At 35.4% G+C, this 14,465-nt stretch overlaps 1 protein-coding gene across 1 annotated transcript in view; it reads left to right on the top strand.

Moving 5' to 3' along the window:
• The window catches only part of LOC131435386 (structural maintenance of chromosomes protein 5), a 19,929-nt gene extending 5,688 nt beyond the window's left edge, over window positions 1-14,241 (top strand). Inside the window, exons 6-7 of the mRNA XM_058603209.1 lie at window positions 12,101-12,376; window positions 12,449-14,241. Coding sequence (XP_058459192.1) covers window positions 12,101-12,376; window positions 12,449-12,562 — 390 coding nt within the window. The 3' untranslated portion in view covers window positions 12,563-14,241. The remainder of the gene's footprint in view (window positions 1-12,100; window positions 12,377-12,448) is intronic.
• Window positions 14,242-14,465: the final 224 nt, after the last annotated feature.

Here is a 14,465-nt window from a genome sequence, read left to right as displayed (position 1 = left end):
AAACGGAACGTAGAGGTGGCGTATGAATTACGAATTGCAACAGCTGCTACGAGAATCCGACTGGGACAATAAGAAGAGGAGCACAGCGAGCAAGGTGGATCGATCAAGTGGAGGCCCAAGTAACAATTTTTGTTACGCTAGCTTATTTGTGACTAGTTTGCAACCTGAAATTTGAGTGATTGTTACTAACATCTAATCAATTGTGTGAACCGAATAAACTAGTTGAAACTTAGTCACCATCGACATTATAAACATTTAATGAATTCAGAGTACCTTTCCATCAGCAATAAAAAGGCAGTAGAGTACTTGAATCACAAACTTGATACACGGTGTAAATTTCACAACGATTTTAAAACTGTCGAGCGAAATTCAATTTTTATAAACTGTTTTGCCTTTCTCATATAGAAAGGTTATGCTATCATTGTGAAAACCGACTTTTGAACCGAGGACCGGATGCCCGAGTGTGATATACCATTCGACTCAGTTCGTTGAGTACGCAAAATGTCTGTGTGTATGTGTGTATGTAACGTTTTTTTGTACTAACTTTTCTCGGAGATGGCCGAACCGATTTTCACAAACTTAGATTCAAATGAAAGGTCTTGTGGTCCCATACAAAATTCCTGAATATTATTTGGATCCGACTTCCGGTTCCGGAATTATGGGGTAAAATGTGCAAAAAATTGCGAAAATAAGTGCACTATTTTTCTCAGAGATGGCTAAATGAATTCTCACAAACTTAGATTCAAATGAAAGGTCTTTTGGTCTTATACGAAATTCCCGAATTTCATCCGGATCCGATCTCCGGATCCGGAAATATAGGGTAAAGTGTGTTAAAAATTTTATACCATTACTGAAAAGGTCGAAAAACCGTAAAAAGTTTTCTAAATCGACCTCAAATCTTTTTCAATTGTTAGTTTTTATCAGTAGACGGTCAAACAAACCGATTTCGGTTATTCTTTTAAGAATCGAAGAAAATTATTTTGAAGAATACCACAGTATTATATATGATAGTATGATGATATGAGAAAGGCATCATTACACCACTATGTGGATTAAAACAGGTTTTTAACTAGTAGTTAAAAGCATAGCCGTGATTAAAGATATGCTAGAATCAAGTAATGATAACTTATAAATGATAATTAGATCAATGTTTATGTTACAAAGAAAGACTGCATCTTGTTTTAACCAGTATAACATAAAAAACATGTTCGTGTTTTTGTTGGCACATAGTTGGGCTAAGTGGTATCAGGACTAGTTACGGGTTACTACGATTGAAGTCAAATAAACTTGTTTTCAACTAGTAGCTAGAAACGTAGTTGTGATAAAAGATATGTTTGGATTAAGTTAGGATTTGGTTTGGATTTGGACGATAACTTATAAATTATAATTAATTCAATATAACAAAAAGATGTGGTGATTGGAAGCCTAAATAACTATTTCATAACTAGTTATGTTATGAAGAAATATTGCTGTCACCTTGTTTTAACCAGTATAACATAAAAAAAACTCTTGGTGCAAGAGGGTGGGGGGGGGGGGGGGGGGCGAAAATGTCAAAATGATGGGAATGGCACACTTGCCTCTGGCAGTCTTGCCCCACCTTACCCTACCTGCCACCTTGAGGACACCCACAGACATTTAGCTTTCTAATCTCATCTCTAAATGCATGAAACGTCCAGATCTAGTGAAATCCAAAAAAAAATTTTTTTTTGAGAAATTCTTCGACAATTTTAGATCGTGTAACTTCGGAAATCCGCGTAGAAAAAAATCGCAAACAGGAAAAAAAATTGTTGATGCCAAATGTCTTAGAAGATTCAGATCTCGACGTTTCTAAGACAAAATATGAAAACGTGATTAATTCACCTGGCAGTGAGATGATACCTTTTTTTTTATCAATCCACATGTGTTTTTTGCATGGATATTCTTAGGTGTTTTAGTTCTCATGATGTTATTCTAATTATCGTCGTTTTTAACGGCAAATTGAGATTTTAATCACTCATTACCGATTCGATACTGAAACCGGAATTCTGAAATCGGTGTAGCCGAAATCAGTTAAATTCACCTGAGGAGTGTGTAGAAATCTTTGAGAAATTGTAGTGCAAATTGAAATTTTGGGGTACGTTCCGAATCCAAAAACGAATACCGCTTAAACTGAAATAAATTTATTTCGAGAACGACTATCCAAATCTGCAAACCCGATAAACCTGATTAATTTATGTGAAATGGACATTTTTATACTAATCACCCTGTATCTCCTAAACCAGAAGTCGTATCTGACTAAAAAGTAAGATGTTTTATAGGATTTTAAAACCTCTCATTTGAATCATAGATAGTTTTTAGATTTCATTCGAATCTTAGATCGGTTCAGCCATCTACGAGGAAAATGAATTGAATTATTTTAATTTCGTTTCACATATCATCATGTGGTTTCGCAATCAGAAGTCGGTGCAAACGTAATTCAGGAACATTGTTTGGGAGTATACTACTTTTCATATGAATCTGAGTTTGTAGAAAACGGTTTAGCCATCTCCGAGAAAATTGAGTGAAATTATTTGTCACACACGCATTTGCTGATCTCGATGAACTGAGTCGAATTGTATATGGGAGTTATGTTCTTCCAGCATTCATTAATGTAAGTAGTTTAAATCAATATAATTATGGAATTACTTCCAACTCGAAAATGCTGATATCATCTGGTTTACATATGCCATATTCGAACGATTATGTTGCCAAAAACGAACCGTGCTAAAATCGGTTCGAGGCAAGTTGTTATGAAAAAGGATGCTGTACACAGTCTTTTTTTTACTTAGAAACAATTGTATGTAATAGTATAAAAAATCGTGTTTAACGTTGCCCCCAAGCATTGCTTTGTCTCCTACTGCTGGAAGAGGGGGAAAAGTCGCTTATACAAAAAATGTCGATATCTCCGTTGAAAATGGACGGATTTCAACAATCTATGGCTTGTTGGATAGCTATTAACGTGTGGAATCTAAGTATAGAAACATATTCTGTTTTCAAGGTCAAGTGTGACAGATACTGCCAAAAAACTAAAAAATTTTACATAGAACTTCGTATAACTCAAAAAGTAAACATCCAATCTCAAAACCATTCAATAGCGTTCTGGGTGACGGGGAGATCTTTCATTTGCGACTAGTTTGATCAAAATCGGTCCAGCCATCTCTGAGATGCAGTTGACAACACACATACAGACACACACACACACACACACACACGGACATTTGTTCAGTTCGTCGAGCTGAATCGATTGGTATATGACATTCGGCCCTCCGGGCCTCGGAAAATTTTTCTAAAGTTTGAGCGAATTCTATACCTATTTTTTATATATATAAAAAAAGAGAAAACCGCGTAATTTGGGAAATCCGCGTAAATAAAAACGTGTAACTTCGAAAATCCGCGTAACTTTGGAAATCCGCGTTAAAAAAAACCGTGTAAAAAAGACCCCAGTGTATCATGTAGCTTTCGGAATAAGTTTGAATTATTTCCGGCTCAGTTCTCGGATTATATCCTGTTGCAAGACTAAAAGTAAGAATGTTTTACGACATGTTTGAAATGTTCATACCCTTTCTGGAGTGAAACTGGAAAAATTCCATCCTTTCCAGGTGACTTGCACGGAGCTAGTTTTTCTAGACCCCAACCTTTCTGTTTGATTTTTTTTAAACTACGATTTTTCACGAAAAAATCCGTCGTTTTGTAGCTCCGCAAAGTAACAAACAACGAAAAGGAAAACGTTGGGGTCTGGTTTTTTATATGTAGAATGTGTGTGCAAAATTTGAAAAAAAATTAGTGCAGTAGTTTTTGAATGACGCGTTTAAAATTTAATGTCTATAAAATCGAAGGAATTTATTACTCAGGGAGCACGTAGGCTCTACCATTCTCAAAAAGCCATAGCTCTTCTTCGTAGTATGAGATCGACAAATATAAAGGCCCATAACTTGCTGAATTTTGTTCCGATAGGCTTCAAAATTCCACAGAATATTCTTGAAATGTTTTAAAAAAATGTTTCCTTATATCTTGAAAACATCAATTGTCTTAAGTTTACGTTTCGTCTTCGACTCATCAGTGTGTCAGCAGATTATGCTGACGCAAACCCCCGGATCAACATAATCCGCTGAGCAGACGTAAAGTTAATGCTATTTGCAAGACACTTTCTTTATTACACAAGAAGTAATACGTCTCGAACGAAACAAGTTTCGGCTTACTGGTCGTACAGATTGTGGTAAGCATAATCTGCTGACGCACTGATGAGTCGAAGACGAAACGTAAACTTAAGTTAAAATGGTTATATGCACCTAGCATAAATTTGAGAGTAAAAGCAAACTTTTTCCCCTTCAAATTACCATCAATTGTCTCCAAAAGGGCTTATCCTAGTATTTTTATTTTCTGATATGTTGTAACTTACAACTGATTAAGTTTATCACACTATGAGTAAAGATGGGAGAATAACAAACGAAAAAGTGTTTTTTTTTGTTTCTCACAGATATATTGATTTCTCAAAAATGTTCTGCATTTTGCATTGATTTTATGAAAGAACACAAACTTTTCAATAAAAGAAGTACAAAACAAAATTTGGTTGAATACTACCGCTTTACTAATAATAGTGGATTTTTATTATGTTAAAGTATCTTATCAAACTATGTAAAATGAAAAATGACGAAAAAAATTACGCAGAGCGAACATGTATAAAGTGGTTTTCGCGGTTCAAATTTGTGAATTTTTAATATGGACTACAAGAAACGTTCCGGACAACAGAAAAAGTGCATGTGGGGCGCTATTTATTATGACCTGCTCAAATTAGGTGACACCATCACTGGTGCCATATAGGGTAAGGGCTCCCTAATTCATCTGAGCTCCTATTTCCATCTCATCCCTTCACCTCATTACTTTGAACACGAATAATATTTTACAACCTACCTGAACCAAACTGTGAAATGTTTTAAAATGATTATAAATGCTATTGTCACACTTTCCCATTGAAAGAAATGGGTTTAAGTTCTTCGGTTATCGTTTTTTCTATTTAAAATGAACTCACTTTTCAATTTAGGACACATTTTCGTCTCAAGGTTTACAGTTCGTCATGTTTCTAAAAATCTACTAATCGATTCGTCTCAAAACATGATCACTATTTCGCACAATTACACTACCATTGAATGCTGGATGGCTTCATAATTAATAATGTTCACTTGCCACTTGTTTAATTAACGATTTAAAACGTAAAAAATTACCCGACAAACAATAAAAGTCTTCAAAAATATGAGATGAAAACTTTTCACTTAGTTCACTTGATTGCGCTTTGTTTTCATCTCATTTGGTTTCGCAAAGTTGCCAAGTTATCTCATCTTGTTACAAAAAATAAATTGTTTTTCTTCTTCAAATTATTATCAAAAAGTATGTTTTTGGTATCCGTGTCATTAGTTTAATTAGATTATTGATATTAATATTTCAATAGAACTGTTTTGGCTTCGAATATTACCAGAAAGAGCGTGTTAAATACTAATGAAATAACCATTGTGGGAAATCTAGTAGCACTGGTTTCATTCCGCTATACGTCAACATAGGGCTGTGAAGTGTGTGTGTTTCATCGGCTGTGCACAGAGATGCCAGATATTTTCATAGAAAATATGTATTCCGTTGCATAGAAAGTCGATATCTGCTATCTGTTTTCACTAATGAAATGATGTTAACAGATAGTTCTTTATATCTCCGTAAGTCATTGCCCCGCTCACGAGAATATTCAATTTAGGAAATCTGTATAAAATCTGCACTTTGATTTCAATCAGTATGCGAACGCAAAAATCTATACAAAACAAATAAATCTGTATAAATGGCATCTCTGGCTCTACACTTTGTTTTAAGATGGGCTAATGAATGAATAGTAACAATTACATTTGGGTTGTTGTTTAAAGTTCACCAAATGAACTTAACAATAAAGTTTTAAATTCAAAGCGAAAGGTAACGGAAACGACCGAAAAATTTTTAAACGTTGAAATGATTTCAAACTGGCTCTAAAAATATCGTGTGCTGTCTCGTAACATAGTTAGCATTAGGCCGTTTTTAAGAAGAATTCTGACATTTTGAACCTGAGAGTGTAATAGTGGAATATTTTGTTTTGATTGCTGTCGTCATTGCTAGTTTATAGGATGAATAAAGGATCAACGATAGGATGGATAAAAATCCATTGAGATGGAATTAGGAGCAGAGTAGTGAACATTTCATAAGTGTTTTTTGCTTTTTTATGGATATTAGTTAAATTTTCAAGAAATGTGAATCAATTCTCAACGTGGAGCAAGGCGAATGAAGCAGTAATATGAAATAGTTATTGTGATTTTAGTGGCTAAATCGGGGTTTTGAGGCGACGTCCTTACAAATAAGATGAAATAGGGAGCCCTTACCCTACATATTACACTTGCTGCATTTGGACAGAGCATTGCATGAAAAGAGGACGCAATATGAAGATTGTCACGACATAGTATTTTTGCTTCGTGACAATGCAAAACCCCATGTCTTGAAAGTTGCTAGCTAATTTGTAATCGCTGCAGTTAAAAATTCTGCTCCAGCCGTCATTTTTTTTATCAGACATTGTCCCATACGGTTGCTATTTGCTCCAATCCATGGCGCATAACTTGTCAGTTTCAAAAACTACGACACCATTAAAAATTGGATCGATTCATTCGTCGAATCAGAGGAAAAGGAATTTTTCAAACGTAGTATTGGTTCATTATTAGTTTTACCGGAAAGATGACAGAAAGTACTACATAAGGATGGACTATACTTTGAAAAACGGTACTGTAATGATACTCTCACAAAAAATCATGGAACGTAGCAGAAAAAACGCTACTAATTTGATCCAACGCCTGATATATTATAAATAGATTTATGTAACGACCTTTATATAGGTGTTTTATGTTATGTAAGTTATAAATATTCTGATTTTATTTATCATACCTTATGATCAAAAAAGAACCGGAATTTTCATTTTAAAATTCCCGCGCTTGTCCAATCGGTAAGCTTTTATTTTCTCAACGTTGGCCACACTTTTGTACACATTCTATCAAATTTTGACGCATATCGTACGATTAGTTTTTGTTTGGCGTCTATACAAAGAAGTGGAAAAATTTTCGTGTGGCGATTTTTATAATGGATGAAAATTTTGACGGTTTCGACGTCATATTCATAGATCCACACCTCATCACCAGTTATGATGCATTCGATGAATGTGGGGTCACTATCTGCTTTGGAAATCATCTCTTTGGCCACATCAACACGACGCTGTTTTTGAATGAAATTCAGCTTTTTTGGCACCAGCCCAGAAGCGACGCGTTTCAAACCCAAAATATCAGTTAAAATGTGTTCGGCTGATCCATAAGAGATGCCCAACAACACAGCAATCTCTCTAATCGGTACAGAACGATTTTGCAACACAATTTGCTTCGCCGATCCAATGTTTTCTTCAGTAACAGATGTTGTTGGGCGGCCAGGGATCTCATCATGATCCAAGCTTGTACGATCACCTTTGAAGCATTTATACCACTCGTATGCCTGTGTTTTTCCTAGACACGATTCACCGAAGGCCTTTTCACAAAATTTGCAACACAAAATTTGATGCACGCACGTTGTTCTAAATTTTCATCCATTATAAAAATCGCCACACGAAAATTTTTCAACTTCTTTGTATAGACGCCAAACAAAAACTAATCGTACGATATGCGTCAAAATTTGACAGAATGTGTATAAAAGTGCTGCCAAAATAAAAATTCCGGTTCTTTTTTTGATCATAAGGTATAGCCGATTATTTTTCACTCACACCGACTTAATTTACAAAAGTATAGCCCTTGTTTCTTTGATTTTTATTGTCCACCCCGCAAACAATTGAAAATTACCTTTAAGGTGCAGAAATGTGCAGGATCGCATTGTAAAAGGTGATTTTTTTGAGGTTAGGATTTTCATGCATTAGTATTTGCTCAGATTTTTTGAGGTTATGATTTTCATGCATTATTATTTGCTCAGTATGCTCTGACATTTCATCATGAATAGACTTACTAACGAGCAACGCTTGCAAATCAGTGAATGGGCCCTAGAAAAGTTGGCAGAAAATCCACTTTTTTATCGACAAATTTTGTTCAGCGATGAGGCTCATTTCTGGTTGAATGGCTACGTAAATAAGCAAAATTGCCGCATTTGGAGTGAAGAGCAACCAGAAGCCGTTCAAGAACTGCCCATGCATCCCGAAAAATGCACTGTTTGGTGTGGTTTGTACGCTGGTGGAATCATTGGACCGTATTTTTTCAAAGATGCTGTTGGACGCAACGTTACAGTGAATGGCGATCGCTATCGTTCGATGCTAACAAACTTTTTGTTGCCAAAAATGGAAGAACTGAACTTGGTTGACATGTGGTTTCAACAAGATGGCGCTACATGCCACACAGCTCGCGATTCTATGGCCATTTTGAGGGAAAACTTCGGAGAACAATTCATCTCAAGAAATGGACCGGTAAGTTGGCCACCAAGATCATGCGATTTGACGCCTTTAGACTATTTTTTGTGGGGCTACGTCAAGTCTAAAGTCTACAGAAATAAGCCAGTAACTATTCCAGCTTTGGAAGACAACATTTCCGAAGAAATTCGGGCTATTCCGGCCGAAATGCTCGAAAAAGTTGCCCAAAATTGGACTTTCCGAATGGACCACCTAAGACGCAGCCGCGGTCAACATTTAAATGAAATTATCTTCAAAAAGTAAATGTCATGTACCAATCTAACGTTTAAAATAAAGAACCGATGAGATTTTGCAAATTTTATGCGTTTTATTGTTTAAAAAAGTTCTCAAGCTCTTAGAAAATCACCCTGTAGTTTTTGAAAAGTAGAGGAAACATGCTATAGAATCAAATACTATTGAACAGTGGCAGCTCTTTTCTACCTATTTATTTTTTTTTATTTATTGTAAAATCAACAGACACGATGTGGTCCTAATGATTAAATCTAATACTATGTAAGAATTTGGTCTTTGTTTTATGCCGTGAAAGATGGAAGTCGAACTCAGATGACACTCGATTGAATGACCGTTGTAAGTTAATAATCGCACCGTTTATCCCGTAGTTAGTGCGGCGTAAAGGAAGTCGTAGAATGCTGAAAAAACATAACACCCATATACCTTTCGAATCAGTTCGTCGAGATCAGCAAATGCGGGTGTGACAAATAATTTCACTCAATTTTCTCGGAGATGGCTAAACTACAAACTCTACAAACTCAGATTCATATGAAAAGTCGTATACTCCCAAACAAGGTTCCTGAATTACGTTTGGATCCGACTTTTGATCGCGAAACAAAAGGATGATATGTGAAACGAAATTAAAATAATGCGATTCATTTTTCTCGTACATGGCTGAACCGATCTAAGATTCAAATGAAATCTAAGAATCAACTATGATTCAAATGAGAGGTCTTAAAATCCTATAAATCATCTTACTTTTTTGTCAGATTCGACTTCTGGTTTAGGAGATACAGGGTGATTAGTATAAAAATGTAAAAATGTATAAAATTCGTACCGATATAGACGATGTACATTGTTTGACGTATTAATTTAAGGCCATTCGACTCATTTTGGGTTATGCTAGTTCCTGAATACCGGCTCCGGAAGTACCACAAATGATGACGAAAAACTCTAAAGTGGAACTTGCTTCGACATCTCATGGAATGTTCAATCGATTGTCGCACGTTAAGATTGAAATTCGATACGATTTGCAGTTTCGGCATTACAGGGTAATGAGTGATTCAAATCTCAATTTGCCGTTTAAAACGACGACAATTAAAATAATGTCATGAGAACTAAAACACCTAAGAATATCCATGCAAAAAACACATGTGGATTGATAAAAAAAAAGGTATCATCTCACTGCTAGGTGGATAATCACGTTTTTTTATATATAAAAAATAGGTATAGAATTCGCTCAAATTTTAGAAAAAATTTCCAAGGCCCGGATGGCCGAATGTCACATACCAATCGATTCAGCTCGACGAACTGAACAAATGACCGTGTGTGTCTGTATGTGTGTTGTCAACTAAGAGGTCGAGATCTCAGAGATGGCTGGACCGATTTTGATCAAACTAGTCGCAAATGTAAGGTCTCCCCGTCACCCAGAACGCTATTGAATGGTTTTGAGATCGGATGTTTACTTTTATACGAAGTTTTATGTCAAAATTGTCAGTTTTTTGACAGTATCACACTTGACCTTGAAAACAGAATATGTTTCTACACTTAGATTCCAAACTGTAATAGCTATCCAACAAGCCATAGATTGTTAAAATCCGTCCATTTTCAACGGAGATATCGAAATTTTTGTATAAGCGACTTTTCCCCCTATTTCAGCAGTAGGAGTTTTAAGCGCTGTATGACAAAGCAATACTTGGGAGCAACGAGAAACACGATTTTTTATACTGTTACATACAATCGTTTCTAAGTACCAAAAAAGACTGTGTTCAGCATAATTTTTCATGACAATTTGCTTCGAACCGATTTTAGCACGGTTCGTTTTTGGCAACAAGATCGTTCGAATATGGCATATGTAAACCAGATGATATCAGCATTTTCGAGTTCAAAGTAATTCCATAATTATATTGATTTAAACTACTTACATTAATGAATGCTGGAAGAACATAACTCCCATATACAATTCGACTCAGTTCGTCGAGATCAGCAAATGCGTGTGTGACAAATAATTTCACTCAATTTTCTCGGAGATGGCTAAACCGTTTTCTACAAACTCAGATTCATATGAAAAGTAGTATACTTCCAAACAAGGTTCCTGAATTACGTTTGGATCCGACTTCTGATTGCGAAACCACAGGATGATATGTGAAATGAAATTAAAATAATGCAATTTATTTTTCTCGTAGATGGCTGAACCGATCTAAGATTCAAATGAAATCTAAGAATCATCTATGATTCAAATGAGAGGTCTTAAAATCCTATAAAACATCTTACTTTTTGGTCAGATCCGACTTCTGGTTTAGGAAATACAGGGTGATTAGTATAAAAATGTCCATTTCACATAAATTAATCAGGTTTATCGGGTTTGCAGATTCGGATAGTCGATTACCAAATGAATTTATTTCAATTTAAATGGTATTAGTTTTTGGATTCGGAATGTACCCCCAAATTTTAATTCGCACTGAAATTTCTCAAAAATGTCTACACACTCCTCTGGTGAATTTACCTGATTTCGGTTACACCGATTCTAGAATTCCGGTTCCAGTATCGAATCGTTTCTCAAAGCTGAATCATTTTCTCAAAAGGCCAAATCGAACTTTAAAAACAAAAACTTAATTTAAGGTCGAATTAGAAGATGTAAATTGTTTGGCGTATTAATTCAAGGCAATTCGAATCATTTTAGGTTATGCTAGTTCCTGAATACCGGCTCTGGAAGTACCATAAATAATGACGAAAAACTCTAAAGTGGAACTTACTTCGACATCTTATGGAATGTTCAATCGATTATCACACGTTAAGATTGAAATTCGATACGATTTGCAGTTTAGACATTACAGGGTAATGAGTAATTAAAATCTCAATTTGCCGTTCAAAACGACGATAATTAAAATAATATCATGAGAACTAAAACACCTAAGAATATCCATGCAAAAAACATATGCGGATTGATAAAAAAAAGGTATCATCTCACTGCCAGGTGGATTAATCACGTTTTTCACATATAACTTTAAAGGTTGTTCTATGGAATCGCTTATTTGAAAGCTAAGGAAAAGACGCACATATCATGTCTTGGATGAATTTTTGTATCTTTATTAGATTTTACCGTATAGGCTGTTGAAAAAAGGCTCTTTTTTGAAAACGCGAAATATCAAAAAATCGTATCTCGAAAAATTCCACGTACTATATTGAAAAAAAAAACTTGTCGAATATTTTCGAGTTCTGTACCGAAGGGTGGCTGATTTTGGAAAACCGCATATATAACGTAAATTTAAACCTATTTTAATAATGATCAAGTAATTAAGAATACACAACAACAGTCTTATCATGGTTATGTTCCTGAAGTTTCTGTTATCGAATATTTTTTCTGTTCCAAACATCTAGCGTGACTACGAGGAGTACGGTATTCAAATTCGTGTCAAGTATCGTAACACGGAGAAGCTGCAGGCCTTGGATAGGCACGTGCAATCCGGTGGTGAGCGGGCGGTCGCCATCGCAATCTACACTTTGTCGCTTCAGCACATAACGCATGTTCCTTTCCGGTGCGTGGATGAAATAAACCAAGGAATGGATCCTCGAAACGAACGTAAAGTATTCGAAATGTTGGTAGACGAAACCTGTCATCCGGATCAGTCGCAGTACTTCTTTGTGACACCAAAAGTAAGTCAAACGCGCATAATTTTGAGTAGTAACAGATCAATCTAATGTTCTGCATTTGTACCTCCCACACAGCTTCTGCCTAATTTAAGGTACAACGATTTAATGAGTGTTTTCATCGTTCACAACGGCAAGTTCATCGAAGATTCCCACGTGTTTATTCATAACCAGATTAGAGCGGACGAATAAACTGAAAAGTTTCATGAGCATACACCTAACTGTACCATTGGCATGATTTACTGGTTTATTTCGTCATTGTATCGAGTTCTTCTGGCAAGCAACATTGTAGTTACTTTAATAAGAACTTGAGCTTGGTGCCGGTATAATCGACTGTAAATTATTTGAATATCTGTGTGATAAACAGGTACAATAAAAACAACTTAAGTTGATAATTATTTAATTATAATTTCTAAAAATATAGTAAAATGCGGTACACGCACGTCTGGGAGTGCGATTAATAATATTAAAAGAAAAACTAGCTAATTAGCGATCGTTTGAGATCAAACCATTACAAGACAGAACATTTTTCTCGCCGATGTCTGACAGACTGCAGATGCATGTGAATAACAGATTTTTCTTCATAGTTCTGAACAACAAAACATTGTACCGCTGGGCGATGATTTGAACAATAATGAGTACTAGGATTGGTTATATTTTAATTTATTGTGAAAATTGAATTATTGAACAGTTTGGAGGACTGCACTAAACGAATTAGGTTTCGGTCATTTGTTTATGACTTGAGATATGTATGGAAATGTAAGTAAACTAACTCGAAGACGGCTGAACCGATTTTCAAAAACATAGATTTAAATGAAAGATCTTTCCCGTAGAAGTACATATATGCTGTGTTCAATTTTACTTCTAATTCAAAATTGTTAATTTGACGAAACGGGTTTCCTAGGTAAGGCTACGAATTCGAAGCGATGTTCACGGCAATAATTTTCATCGGGATTCTGTTGATTCTTTGAAAAAATTGTTAGACTTATCTGATCATCGTGTACTGGATCAGCACCTCTCAACACCTACACCAACAAACTGAACGATCAGTTGGATGTATATTTCAGGTAGATACAGTTAAGTACAGTCTGTTACATAAGAGCGTGGTCACTGTTGTGAGGAAATGAAAAGACTCGACACGAAAATACTTTTGAACAGGGTTGCTGAAATTCGCCTCACGCAACTCAAATGTCTGAGGCCAGTGTGTTTTAGGGTGTTTTATAGGGCTATTTTCACACTTCAAATTTGATTTTCTCAGAAACGGTGACGAATATAAAAAAAACCGAATATAATAAACGAATATAAAAAAACTGACAATCTCTTAGAAAATTAGTTTAGATTATTCTGTGAAAATTTCAGAATGATCCATTAACTTTAGCGGTCAGGAAAGTCTTTTTTCCGTAGGAAGAATTGCATAGCTGAAAACGCCGTATTTCAACTTGTTTATTGAATATCTCGCCTCTAAAAGCATGTATCAAAATTCTACCCTGACAATGTCTAGATAATTTAATTTCGAAGCGATTGGTACAAAAAAACATAGGTGTTGTCGCGATAAAAATGAAGTGAATATTTTTTTTGTAAAGATTAGTCGATTTCTCTGCACGCGCCATTTTTTCTGCTTCAGTTTCCTGGTTACGGGCCATCGAAAGTCATTTTGCACATATGCGAGAGAGCATGGAGAGAGATATAATACGCAAAGCGAGACACGTGGTCGATTCAAGCTTATATGCGAATTACTGGCCTCAGCCCTTAACGTCCACCGCCTACGAACGATTCAAGAACGGAGATAGCAAAGCATGCAATGCCGGACGACATTTTTTTACATTGAATATTTTATTTATTATTCATTTTTTTGTCAACATTTATATACAGTGGCTACAATATTTTAGTGATACAGTTTATAACTTTATACTTATGGTATTATCTGCTTAGTCTATGTTTTAATTTTATTTCTTATCGTTTCAGTCCTACATTGTCAGTGACTTTTATTTCATGTTTGGATTTACATCCTTGAAATTGTATATTTTTATCTACTTAACCTAAACTAACCTAACCTAACTCTAGCTGCAAAGCGCTCTAATAATGACATGTTCAG

This window comes from Malaya genurostris, chromosome 3 (assembly GCF_030247185.1).
Source record: "Malaya genurostris strain Urasoe2022 chromosome 3, Malgen_1.1, whole genome shotgun sequence".
Taxonomy (NCBI): domain Eukaryota; kingdom Metazoa; phylum Arthropoda; class Insecta; order Diptera; family Culicidae; genus Malaya; species Malaya genurostris.
The sequence above is the reverse complement of the archived record's forward strand: the minus strand, read 5'-3'. Positions and strand labels throughout refer to the sequence as shown.